This window comes from Stenella coeruleoalba (genome assembly GCF_951394435.1).
Source record: "Stenella coeruleoalba genome assembly, chromosome: 7".
NCBI lineage: Eukaryota > Metazoa > Chordata > Mammalia > Artiodactyla > Delphinidae > Stenella > Stenella coeruleoalba.
Window position 1 is genome coordinate 110,746,871 of NC_137153.1, and position 14,422 is coordinate 110,761,292.

At 37.9% G+C, this 14,422-nt stretch overlaps 1 protein-coding gene across 2 annotated transcripts in view; it reads right to left on the reverse strand.

The window, feature by feature from the left end:
- Positions 1 to 7,954: 7,954 nt before the first annotated feature.
- Positions 7,955 to 14,422, reverse strand: part of RC3H2 (ring finger and CCCH-type domains 2) — a 52,952-nt gene continuing 46,484 nt past the window's right edge. For both annotated transcript variants that reach the window (XM_079926911.1, XM_079926910.1), the window contains one exon: positions 7,955 to 14,290. In XM_079926911.1, the coding sequence (XP_079783037.1) occupies positions 14,095 to 14,290 (196 nt within the window). In that variant the 3' untranslated portion in view covers positions 7,955 to 14,094. The remainder of the gene's footprint in view (positions 14,291 to 14,422) is intronic.

The following is a 14,422-nucleotide window of genomic DNA, read 5'->3' on the forward strand; positions in this document are numbered from 1 at the left end:
CTTCTCTCAAATGTTCAACACCTTTTCCCCTCTCCTCGCCTACCTTATGACCGCAATTCTTATTTCACATGAAAAATAGAAGCAATCAAAAGACACTTGCACCTTCAAAATGTACAACAGCCCCCTGCATCTGTACCTGTTAAATGAATCACCAGTGCAGCGGATCCGGCTCCTCCAGCCTAGTAAGGAAGTCTGCTCCTGCAGTTACCTTCTCTCTCTCTCCCCTGCATATTCAGGCTTTCTTTCTAATACTTTCTATTTTCTTTCTAAAATTTTCCTAGTTTTCATTTCTAAAAGAAAATCCTCTCAGATACCATTTTCCACTGTTCAGATTGTTTAAAAAAAAAGTCTGTGGGGAATACATGGCTGGTGAAAGTATAAGTTGATACAGCTCTTATGGATGGCAATTGAGAAATATCTATCAGTATTGCAAAAACATGCCTTTAACCCAGCAATTCCACTCCTGGAAGTTTATCCTATAGATATACTTGCATGAATGTATTGTTTAAAAATAAAGGAACATTATGTATTAGTTTCCTGCCTTTTGCAATAAAAAATAGAAATAATATTTTCTTATGTGTGCATGAAGAAAAGAATTGAAGAATATACAAGAAATAATAAATTCAGATGGGAATCAGGAGTGAAAGGGAGACATTTTATACAAAATGTTTTAAGTGTAATTTTTAATCATGTGAAAGTATTATCTATTATGTTCCAAAAGTTAACAATTTTTTTAGAGTCAACCCTCACTTTCCTCCCTCACCCATGCCTCTCCAGCCCCATCTCATTTCTCTGATCTCCTTTACAGACAGATCTAATAGATCTGCTCTATTCCCTCCTCATCCTACTTCAATTAGGTTTTTGTTCCCACCAGTCCACTGAAACCACACCTATGAAGGCAGTGACTTCCTAGTTGCCAAATCCTCAGTAAAGTCTTGGTTCTGCTTTAATTGAACCACTCAGCAGCATTTGACAGTTAATCACTCCTCCTTCTGGAAACTCTTTCTTCTCTTGGTTTTCAGGATACCTTCTCCTAGTTTCTCCAGCTTTGTTGATACCCTCATTAACTGCTCTGCTTCTGACCTCTAAATAACGGAATGCCCCAGGTTCAAACTTTTGACACCTTCTTTGTGTATACTCGTTCTATATATACTCCTGTCAAAGAATACCATGGAGGCAGTTAATTATATGCAAACAAATTTACTCATAGGAAGGAGAGAATTAATAGGTGACTGTCAAGGAGGGTTTAAAAAATGGATTCATAAAAGACGGGGGAAATGTGGGATGTCAGGAAACCATGAGTCTTGTCTGCTTTTCTAGAAGGAAACTGACAAGCTAGAATTTTGCAAAGCAGTCAGTCTAGGCAGTCTGCCCTGGAGCTGGCTGGCTCAAGGCATCGATGAAAACAATGTTAGCTATTTATAGATTCTCCAGAAAACTTAAGTAGAAGGACACAGAACAGGTTGTCTCTGTATATTGTAAAAGAGAGAGACAGAGAGAGAGAGAGAGAGAGAGAGACGGAATCTAAGACCAAGATGGAAACCAGTCTTTTATAACCTAACCTTAGAAGTTATGCCCAATCACTTCAGTTGTATTATTTTCATTAGAAATGAGCCAGTGAGTCCAGCCCACACTCAAGGGGAAGGAATTACACAAGAACATGAATACCATACCAAGAGGCTCAGGGGCCCATCCTATGAACTACCTACCACAGAAGCTCTCTTTAGGGGGACTGAAGGCCAGTTAAGTATGGAGACATATTTAGGTTGATAATATTTGACGATTTTTTTTTTTTTTTTTTAGGCTGCGTTGGGTCTTCGTTGCTGCGTGTGGGCTTTTCTCTAGTTGTGGTGTGCGGGCTTCTCATTGCGGTGGCTTCTCTTGTTGCGGAGCACGGGCTCTAGGCGCACGGGCTTCAGTAGTTGTGGTGCGCAGGCTCAGTAGTTGTGGCTCGCAGGCTTAGTTGCTCCACAGCATGTGGGATCTTCCCGGACCAGGGATCAAACCCATGTCCCCTGCATTGGCAGGCGGATTCTTAACCACTGAGCCACCAGGGAAGTCCTGAGGATTTTGAAGTTAGGTAACATAATTAAAAGCCAGAAAGGAAAAGATAGCTATCACTGTAAATTACACAGCTTAAAGAGTTGAGGGGACAGAAAACAGGAATAAACAAAAGGTGAAAAGTAAGAGAAAGAGGAGAAAACTAATAAAATGCAAGTCTAAATGTAAATTTACAGTTTTAAGATTCATTTTCATTGGTCTCTTTTAATATATTCATTCTCCTAGTTGTGTATTATAGAGGGATTATCCAGTGGTATCCTTGCTGGGAGTGTAGTTTGCATCCATCAGGAAAATGACTGTGTACATGAGGTAGTTAACAGTATTCATCAGGACCACTCCATTTATCTTACCAATATCTGGGGATGATGTGGATAGTGAAGTTTCCTTTTAATGAGAGTACCATGTATAATTTATAGTTTGTCAGGTATTTTACCTGTAATGTAACGTTTTTGTTTATCCATAGAGTATTGAAGGTATTCCCCAGTGGGAAAACCAAAATAAGCTGTTAAAGCATTTGCCTTTTATCAAGGGAAAATCTTGATCCAACCAGAAGATTTACAAACTATTATTGAACATATTTAAAGTTTTGAAGTAACTGAATGAAATTTATATAGAAATGCTTAAATGCCTCGAAGCTGGGTTCCAAGGCTTGCTCTACCCTTATAGTTTTTCCAGATCATAATAATTAGAGATAAAACAAGATTTGGTCCTCCACTGAGTTGCCCAGATAAAATTTTTTCCACCAATATTTTTGTAAATTTAGAACAGATTTGTCCCTGCCACTTGGATTATTTTTGTTATGAAAGTATTAAAGGTCTAAAGATGGTTTTGGATGACATCAACCAGTATGAGGATTGTTTGAAATAACCGGTCTTTCTCTTTCCCTCCCTCCCTGTCAGCATGGGGCCAGTTTGTGGCAATTGAATACATCTTTCTTATTTAGAAATTAAACAACTTTTAGACAGCAATTAGATTAAACTTCTTTTTGTATTAATGAATATAAAACCACTAAGGGCTACTTCCTTATATAATGCTTTAAAATTTTTTTTTAATTGGTATCTTTAGTGTAGGCTTTAATTTTGTAAATTGAAATTTACTTTAGATGTTGGATTGTCTTTAAGAAGCAATTACATTTCTTTTAAAGGTTGTGATTGAAAGCATCTGAGAAAATCATAAAACCTCTTTGCTTTCATAGCTTTAGTAACAATATTCTTAGTAACAATATTTTTCTTTAAATAGCCCACACACTTAACAATGTAAGAGGCAAATTTTTTCTTTTTTAGAAATATTTCGGTTTCTCTTATTTATATATACATTTTTAATCTCTGTAAGCCAATCAGAATGGAGCTTCATTAAATTTTGAGACCTTATAATAACAAATATAACCTGTATTCTGATTAATATGGTGGATTACACTGGTTGATCTTCAAGTGTTAAACCAACCTTACATTACTGAGATAAACCCTATTTGGACATGATGTATTATAATTTATATGTATATAACTATCTGGATTTGCTAACACTTTAAGGATTTTTGCATCTATGTTCACAAGGGATACTGAGCTGTAATTTTTTTGTAAAGTTATTGTCAGGTTTTGATGCCAGGGTTTTATTCATCTAATAAAACTAGTTAGGAAGTTCCCTCCTCCTCCATTTTCTGAAGGCGCTTCTGTGAAACTGAGGTTATTTTGTCCTTAAATGTTTAATAGAATTCACCTGTGAAACCATCGTGAGGCCTGGAGTTTTCTTTGTGGGAAGCTTTTCATAATGAATTTCACTTGTTTAGTAGATACAAAGCTATGGCAGGCAGCTTCTAAAATGGTCCCTGTGCCAATAAATAGTCTCTCAGCTCTCAATTCACCCTTCTTGCTTTGCAATAATGGACTGAATTCCTTTAAGCATCTCTCCTTTGCTGTGAGCACAATGATAAGCTTCCTCACTAGAGGGCACTGGAGGAGGAGAGACTGTGGTCAGTGGTGTGGCTGTAAGGACATGCAGTGGGTTCTTCCCCAAGCCACAGGCCCAGCACATGTGGTTCCTTGATGATCTTGCAACCTCTGTCTGGACTAGCAATAATTTCACTGTGACCCTCTCAACATGGAAATCAGTGTCCTGAAGGCCTCCTGTCTGCACTGGCGCCAGTTCCCTCCACAGGCTCCTCTGCAGCTCGCCTGTGTTCTAGACTTGCTTTCTGCTTGCCAGCAACCAGTCCCAGCCTGGGTAAACCAGCAAACTTCTCTGCTGCCCAGTGGGCTGAACTTCACCTTCTCCAATGAGGTCTGCACCCCAGTCTTGATAAGAGGCCCCTTTCCAAGTCTCCCTAAGCCATAGGATACCATATGGGATTTCCTTTAATCTTACAGTCGCTCATCTACTAAATTTTAATAATTCTTTTGTGTCAAACATTCCCTCTATGGTTTTTATCTCCTGATGGGGGATAAAGAAGTCACTAGGTCCAGTCCACACTCAGGTGAGAGGCTTATGCCAGGACATGAATACCAGGCAGGGGTCTTTGGGAGCTCTATCGGTCCGAGTGGGGTCTGGACCTAGTGACTTGCTTCTAAGTGACAAAACCGATGGGATATTGTTTCCAAGGTTAGGCTATAAAAGATTGTGACTTTATTGCGTGCTGCCTCTCTCTTGTGCAGGCGTGAATGCAACCTGGACCCCACCCCCTGCTTGGTCCCAGGTTCTTCCTACTTGCTGCTTGGATGAGCCAAGCTAGCATATTGATTGTAAGCTGCCCTACAGAGAGGGTCAAGTGGCAGAAAACTTAGGGCAACCTTCAGCCAATGAAAACCTGAGGCCGTCATTCCAACAGTTCAGGAGGAACTGAATCCTGCCAATAATAAGGGGAGTGAGCTTGGAAGCACACCCTTCACCAGGAGAGCCACGAGATGACTACAGAGCCAGCTAACACCTAGGTTGTAAGAGACCCAGAGGAGAGGACTCCTCTAAGTCATCACATGCAGATTCCTGACCTACAGAAACTGTGAAACAATGTTATTGCGTTAAGCTGCTAAATTGAGGGTACTTTGTTATGTGATAATAGGTAACTAATACAAGAGTTATTCCAATTTTCCTTTTCATCCTGTATCTGTTTTGGTAAATTGTATTTTGAAGGAATTTGTCCATTTTTAAGTTAAGACCATATAGTTGAATTTATCCATTTCCTTCAGAGGTTGACCCAGTACACTAATTTACCTGCTCAAAAAATACTTCAGAAACAAAAAACAATGTCCACACAAAGACATGTACACAAATGTTCATAGCAGCTTTATTTGTTAATAGTCAAAAAATCTAAACAACCCAAATGTTCTTCAATGGGTGAATGTTTAAACAACATGTGCTATGTCCATACCATGGTATACTACTCAGCAATAAAAAGGAATGAACTACTAATACATGCAACAATTTGGATGGATCTCAAGGGAATTATGCTGAGTAAAAAAAAAGCCGATCTCAAAAGGTTACAGTCTGCATAATTTCACTTATATAACATTCACATAATGACAAAACTACAGAGATGGAGAAGAAATCAGTGGTTGCTAGGGGCCAGGGATAGGAAGATGGGGGTAAGGGAGGGGAATGGACATGAATATAAAGGGGTAGCACAAGGGATCATTGAGGTGATGGAACAATTGCTATCTTTTTTTTCAGTTCCGTTATCTTGAGAGTTGTAGTGGTTCCACAAATCTACATGTGATAAAAACTGAATAGAACTACACACACACACACAAATGAATGCATATGAAAGCAAGTGAAATCTGAGTAAGTTCTGTAGATTGTTACTAATGTCAATTTCCTGGTTTTGATATTATAGTAATGTAAGATACTACCATTGGCGGAACTGTATGAGGGTACATGGGTCCTCTCTGTATTATTTTTGCAAATTCCTGTGAATCTATAATTATTTCAGAATATAAAGTAAAACAAAACAGAACAAAAACAACTTCAGTTGATCTCATCCAGTCTCTTGGGTTAAAACATCTATTTTAAATAGCACTCCCCAGACCCTCCACCCCCATTACTCTGCATCTAATTTTCACTGAGTTGACTTTTGAGTGAAGACCTGAAGAATGTGAGAGATCTAGTGATGAAGATTCTTACAGGGGTTGGGAAGCTTCCTACCCTTACAGAACAGCAAGGGTAAAGGCCCTATGATGGGAACATGCCTGGCTGGCCTGGTGAAGATCTCAGTGGCCAGTGCAGCTGGAGCATAGTGAACAAAGTATCAAAGACAAGACTTTGGCTTTCACCCTGAGTGAGATGAGAAGCATCTGGAGGGTTTTGAGCACAAGAGTGAAGTGATCAAACTGACATTATAAGAGGATCTCTGTAGCTGCTGTGGTGAGAATAAACTGAAGGGAGGCAAGGGCAGCAGCAGGGAGAACAGGAAGCCATCACAGTTCAGGTGAAAGATAATTGTGGCTTGGACCTCAGTGGTGAAGTGGTAAAATTCTGAATTTTTTTTTTTGCGGTACGCGGGCCTCTCACTGCTGTGGCCTCTCCCGTTGCGGAGCACAGGCTCCGGACGCGCAGGCTCAGCGGCCGTGGCTCACGCGCCTAGCCGCTCCGCGGCATATGGTATCCTCCTGGACCGGGGCACGAACCCGTGTCCCCTGCATCGGCAGGCAGACTCTCAACCACTGCGCCACCAGGGAAGCCCTTAATATTTATTTTGAAGGCAGAGCTGACAGGACTTGCTGCTGGACTAGGAAGAGTAGTCAAGGGGAAAATAACTGAAACGGGGAAGACTGGAGGTACACTTTGCGGATTCAGATTTGGACATGTTACGTCTGAAATGTTTGAGATCCAAATGAAGATGTTCGGCAGACTGCCCTATCTAAAGCTGCCCACAGTACTTAGAACTACAATGTAAGTTTCATGAAGTTAGGGACTAATTCACTACTGTATCTCTAATGCCCAGTACAAAGTAGATTCTCAAAAGTATATTTGTTGAGTGAGTCTCTCTAAACTACCTAGGCCTGAACATTTGATGATGGATGTTATTGAATGCACCTGGGCTAAGACAGGCCCCAAACCCATTTTCATTCTTTATGGCAGTGGTTCCCAAACTTTTCTGCACATTGGCAGCACCTGGGGAGCTTCAAATGCACTGATGCCTTGATCCCACCTCCTGAGAGTGTGTTTTAATTGGTCTGGGGTGTGATCTGGGCTTTGGGATTTTTTTAAAAGCTCCCTAGGTGATTGCCATGTGCAGGTAAGTTTGGAACCACTGCATTACTGAGTTTTCAATTATAAAAAATCTTTGTTAAAGTGCACGATCATTACTCCAATAGGTGTCAATTATAAAGAAAATAAAAATCTTCCTGGGATTTCATTTCCTTCAGTTAAGTTTCCTCTCCTTTGCCTGGATCAACTATCCATGGTTCCTCCTCTTCTTCTTCCTGATCTCAATGATCACGCCAGGGCTTATATAAGATCACCCGTTTCACAAATATCGGTCTGTTTTCAGCAACGAGGTCTGGGATTCTAAGCCAAATTTAATCCATGATAATGTGGAGATGTCTGGTAGGCTTCCTCTACAACAAATCCTGTCAATTGCGCTCTCCTACTTTTCAAATCCATCTCTTCCTCCATCCTCTCTTTGGCCATGCCCTAAACACTTCTTACCTAGATTGTTGGCCTGGTCTCCCTGCTGGTCAATCTCCAGCTTCACCTCAGACTATTACCAAAGTGATCTTCTAAAAACCCAAATCAATCAGATCATCTAACTTCCAAGACTCCCTAACAGTCTCTTTAGTATTTAGTGTCCTTCATAAAGGTCCCTATTTACCTCATCTAGCTATGTGATCTGATCTCAATGATCAGATCTCTAAGGTCTCTGCCTCAGTCTTCTCATCTGTAAAATGGTGACAATAATGGTTCTAGATGATAATATACCTACAGCACTTACAACTGTGTCTGGAACATATTAAGTGCTGTTAAGAGTTAGTTAAGCTATTCTTCAAACACTCCTTCCACTGTAATACTTATGGCTAAAATAGGTTCCAACCATCACCATCACCATCACCATCACCATCACCATCTTTGGAAGGTAGAATAAGACTTGAATCAGAAATCTGACTCTATTTACTTTCTAGTTACAAGGTCTTGGGCAAGTTACTTAACATCTCAAATACAAAACAGGGATCATAATATTTATAATGAAGGGCTGTTAGGATACAGAGTGGGTTGTTGTGAAGTTACAGTAGGTTCTCAGGTGTTTTCTCCCCTTAGCTCTGCTTGGTGAAATATTATTCAGCCTACAAAGAAATGCCCTTCTTTGAGGTCATTTCTCAAAGAAGCAGTTCCTCTGGCTCACTATCACTACCATCCACTCCATAATTTCCCTTTTGGAGTTTCCATATACCTTATACAAGAACATAGCTCACTGAGCTGGTTATTCAGATTTGTCTTTCCCATTTCTCACCCTGAGAGCTTCTAGAGAGAGGGCTTGTTGTTTCCCTGACCTTCAACCCTAATGACCAGCACAGACAGGGGCTTAAAATTCATCAGTTGAGTGAATGAGTAAAACTACTCAAGGCCCAGTGAAAATGGTGTCTAGAATCACTCAGGCCATTTTCTGTTACATTCTGAGGTTCCACAGAACAGTCTTCATACTTCTGTAATATATTGCTTCATATTCGTTATTTATCTATTTGTCCTATTTTCTCCATTAGACTGTGAACTGCTAGTATTATCTACACCCTCATCTCCCATACAGAAAGTACTCTATATTGAATGAACAAAGTGATTGATTGAATTGAGGACTATTTCAACCTCCCTGGCCTATTCATTTCTTTCAGATCCTTCCCAGTGATGAATGCATGAGGCAAGGTGATTGTTTAAATCTTAAGGAGTAACCTGGTAGCTTAGTTAAACCAAAAAATTTACCAAGGAAGTCAAGATAACTAAAATGCACTATAAACTTAATATTGACACTAAACAAACAACTTTTAAGGTGGACAAATAATTTTATTTTGTGCATGCAAATACATGTCAAGTACTGCAAACTTTTTCCATCAATTTTCTCTCAAACACTGAAAATCATGATGCTCTATTCTGTGAACAGCCAAAGCTAATATCTCTTCACTTCAGTGCTACAGCAAAAACACACAGAATTCACTCTTTGCTATTCACTATCATCACAACCCTCATTGTTCCATCTCTGCCCTCCCCCCATATACAGGCCTTATGAATCCTAGCCTTCCCCCATTTAATCCTATTCCTATAGCACAAAGGGAAACATTACAATTTGGAAATTCAAATTGAAATAAATGGAATAGAATTTATTCCCATATATATTCCCCATTTCATTGTACAGAATTATTTTAAATTATAGTTTTAAATAGAAGCTGAGTATATGCCTTAAAAATGAGCATTAAATCCATCTTAGAGATGGTGCCTGCTTTTTACATGATGGGTGTACACCATCTTTAATTTCATTTACATTTCAATCGAACAATAGATTTGCAAAGAAAATGTCTAATACAGACGTAAAAATATTCACACTAGAGCTTCACAATCGGTTGTACAATTGACAAACAGGCCTCTTTTCCCAAACTTTCCAGCTAAGCAAATTTATAAAATGTAATCAATGCAACAAGAAAAACATTTCTCTTTCACTTCCAGGGAAAAGAATATGCAATAAACAGTATAAATGCAGACAGCAGTTGCTGCAAGCTAACCACGATACTCCCAAGTGGCTGTACAGTGGATATGTGCAGTACAAATAAAAGCCACATGTGTTGTATCACAACTACAGTATAATTGTTTGCCCAGCTAAGAGAATGCATGCACTTCCATGCCTTGGGTTATAAAGTGAGGCCTAATTCTTGACAGATTGATGGAATATATGCAAATGACCTTGGCTTGTGGCAGTACTAAGTGCAGCCAGTGTCTGTGTTCCACTGGTTTAAGGATATTTAAATTTTTTTATTTAAAAAAAGAAAAAAAAAAACTGCCAATTTCAGACTTGGGGGAATAACTGCTCTTGGAGTAAAAACAGGACTCCACTCAAATGTGGGGTGTTCTGATTGGTGGCCTTGACTCCTTGTATTCCCTTGCCAGCAAAGGGATACAAAGAAACCACTACTATAAAGGAGTAACTAGCAAATTTATTCAATTTACCCAGAAAATGAGATACTCCTTGAGCATGTTCATTTGTGTTCTGCTTGCAGAAGGGGTTCTTATGTAGAAGGAGTTACAGTAAGTGATCCCATTAACACTCTTCATTCACTAAAACACAGGGAAAGTTCTTCCAGGAAACTAATACATAGTTGCAATGCAACTTTCCCCTTGAATGATTAGTCACCAATACTGGTGACAGTCTGCTCAGAAAATGACTCTAGAAGCTAGGGAAGAAATATTCAAAGTTGAAATCACATGCTGAATCTGATCATTACAAACGCCACCCCTGTTAACAAGATAACATGGGCTTTAACATCTAAAATGCAAAAGCAAGCTAGATGGTTTTTAAAACAATGTTTTCAAATGTTTAAATGATCCCATTTTTAATTCCTACAAATCACTGTGCATCTGGTAATTTTCTCAAGGCAGCATATAAAACTGGGATGTGCTTTATAAACTTAGAATCAACTTGAAACTTGAAAGTGACCAGATCCATACAAATGGAAAATTTCAGTTCTAGTATAGGTTTCTTTTACTATCCTCTTGTGAGAGTCAACAGTTACTAGGAAAAACATCAGTGCCACTGACCCATTGAAGTACCTTCTCTTGAAAATTACGATGCACAACTTTCATGCATGATGCTGGTTTACTAGATGGTATTGAAAGTAAGTCATGGCAGGAAAGGCAAAGGAATCTGCTTTGTTCAGTTACCAACTAGATGACATACTTAAGTAACTTTCCCAGGATTCCTAAGATGAAATGAGACCACAAAGAAAGAACTACTGATGCTACATCACAGTATCTGAATGAGGCACATGGTCTTCAGAATGGGACTAGAAATTTTTAAAAACACAAGAAGTCAGAACAAAACCAAAACCTCACCATTTTCCCACTTTCCAGACCTCGGATTACTTTTTCCTTATGAGACCATACACCACATATGCAGTTTAGTTGACAACATTACAAACTTCCTCTCCTATTGCTTTATATCCTTTGATTTCAAAAATATGTGCATCACAACATGTTGGTAAACGGTCAAATGACAGGGAATGCCCCCTATTTTAAAAAGTCACATTCTAGGTCCGATTTGTAATTTTTTCCTCTATGATATCATTAGGTACCTTTCATAAGAAGGATCAGATAAACTGCTCTTCCTTCTCAAATGGCAGAGAACCAATGTCTTTGTTTCACATCCAACACACCATAAGAAAGAGAAGATGATTACTACATAAAGGATGCAATACCGAAAAATCCCAACATAGAAACAATTCCTATGTTGTTAGTGAGGAAGAGAGTAAGTTTTTAAGAACAGGGAGTTACTGTTTTATGGGATCACCTGCTGCAAGACAAGCATTATTTTAATATAAATGTTCTGAGACATACCAATAAGTTGGCAGGTATATACATACACTGATGCAAATGTAATTTCACTGGACAAGTAGGCAAACACCTAAGCAGTTTATCCCAACCCCCTCCAGCAGAGCACAACCAAGTTTCAAAACTTCAATTTTAAAATTAAAAAGATAAGGTTAAATACACAAGATCAATTTATGTAGTATATATTCACCCTCAGAACGTGCTGAAGATGTTTTGCGTAGTTCTGTTGCACAGAGGGTTCTTTCCCTGAGGGCACATAAGGAGCTCTCAAACTGTTAATAGGTCTCTATTTTGTAACAAAATAGCAATTTTAAAATCTTAAAAAAAAATACATTACCTTCAACATGGAAGATCTCACTATTTAAATATCCATGAAATAGACATACTGGTTTGCATATCCTTTTGGAAATACAAACAGCAAATAAAGTACATTGGAAGCATTTCAAATGTAATAAGCGCATATTTATAGAAAGGTTCTGATATAAATTATATAACAATCACGTTCCTGTAATATCCTAGGCTAATTTATAATGTCGGAAATAAGTTAATGTAACATGGTTTAAAACTCTTGTTCCTATTCATTTCAGGTTACAGAGTGAAATAAATAAAATGTTCTTGTAGGGATGGGGGCACTGGCCATGGCAAAAAGGTACAGTACTAACCAAGGAAACTAAGTCAAGGCTACTGTGCTGTTATGCTACAAACAAACATCTTCATACATTTGAGTATTAAATAAATGTGTAAGATCTTCCATACTGACACCAGAATATCAAAACTACCCCTTTGTTTCTCAGGTATATTTACAACTTATCAGTCACCTTATGAGCATGTTCATTAAGACAGGTATCAAACACCAGTTATTTACTCATTCTGATCAAGAAATTTCAGGGAAATGTCAACCCTCCCGCCCCTGGAAATGTGCACAAAACTTTTTATCAAAATCTTATCTGATACAATGCTGTGGTTTTGTAAAACAACTAAATAGCTCAGACGACCAATAACATGATCCTGTTTAAGCATCTTGCTAGCAGGAAAAGCCCTTACATACAGTACACCTGGTGAAAGATCAGCTTGGCTTAAAATATTCCAGTACAATTTTCAGAGTAAACAACTTCACAGAAGTTAATTAAAAATAATAGTAAAAGTCAAACTAATCTTAAAGAAATGGGGGGAAAAACAAAGACACAAACTACAGGTAAGATCACCCAGAAGGAATGCCCAGCTTTTGTTTTCAAATGTTGACTGAAATTTAGGTTTCAATAAAATACCTCCCACAAATCTGGAGCCTGGCTGGTTGAACATACTGCATACTTTCAGATGCCAAGTCAAAACACTTTTCAGTCACATTTTAGCAGGGCAGAAATTATTCATGTTTTTAAGTATGAATAAAGGTTAGCCAATGTTCTATTATTACATGGTTCATAGTCTTATCAACCTAACAGTCAGAAAAACAAGGAAAATTAAACCCCAACATGAAGTAACAATAAACAATATTTAACCAAGATAATGCAATGAACATCCAAATTAATTAGTTTAAATTAAAAACCCAGCAATACCATCTTGTTAGTCAGTGCAAACACTACATACAGGGTTTTCTCAAGAAAGCTGAAAGCACCTGATTCTTTTGCCAAGTCATCAGATTCATAATGTACAGGCTTAAATCTGCATTTTAAAAAACTGCCATTACATTAGTGCATAATTTATCAAAATTGTAAAAACGATTCTGCATAACTTAGGAGAATTTAATATCTAGTACATCAGCTGAAAGACTTAGGCACTTGGTTATATATTTAATTACTTACTTCAACAAGTAGCCTGTGTATAAATATTAACAAAGCAGAAACTATTTTTGAAAAATGGAAAATTGAAAAAAATTTAAATGCTACAGATAAAAGCACTGCACCACACTCCTACATATAATGCAGTAAAGAAAGCTAGTATATAACCCTGTAAAATTCTATGGTAAGAACATCTAACTCCACTCTTCAAAATTTAAAAAAAAAAAAAAAAAAAAAAAAGAAAAAAAAATCCATGCAAAGTCCCATGAAAAAGATAAATAAAGCAGCTGGAATGAGATGGAAATTTCTCTCAGTGAAACATAAAATAGAAATAAATAAGTTAATTAAGTCTACTTTCACTAGATGTATCATTGTAGGATCCTGCTAGTTTAATAACTGAGTTGTTAATTTTCTATAGAAGCCATTTAAAATAGGAAATGGCTCAGTTACTGCACCGGATTGCTACAAACTCATAAAAAGCTGCTTGAAGCTTAAGTTAAATGTCCAAATTCCAATCACTTCTGGAAAGTGAACGTGTTACCCTAGTAAAGTAAATTTTCTTTTTTTTCATAATGCTAATGCAAGAGGGCTTGAAGTATCAAAGAGTCCACAGGAAATGGATGCCCCCAGTAATATCTTTTTTTTAAAAAAAATATACATTATATAATATATATTATATATATAAAAAGCTAGTGTAAATGCTTCCATGGTATGGTCACAGATTTGAAAGATGAACCTCTTTTCAGCTGTTAACCATCTTCCCATTTGCAACAGGTTTCAAAAAGTCGTTTTTATCTTCAGACATAACATGAGTTTTCAGAATGAGGTTGCCAACACTGACAGATGTGGCAAGAGGGAGGCAACTCGCATTGCTAATGGCCACTGGGAGTGGCTGACTAAAGCAAGAAGTTACCGGCAGAATTGTTTTTTGCTCCTCCCTGGGAGAGAATAAATGACATTGAAAACAAATTAGCTTTAAGTGAAAACTTTTAAGAGTAACCATACATGCTGAATAAAAGTTGTAACACACTTGAAGAGCCCCTAGCAAAGGCATGTGTTTTTCACTAAAA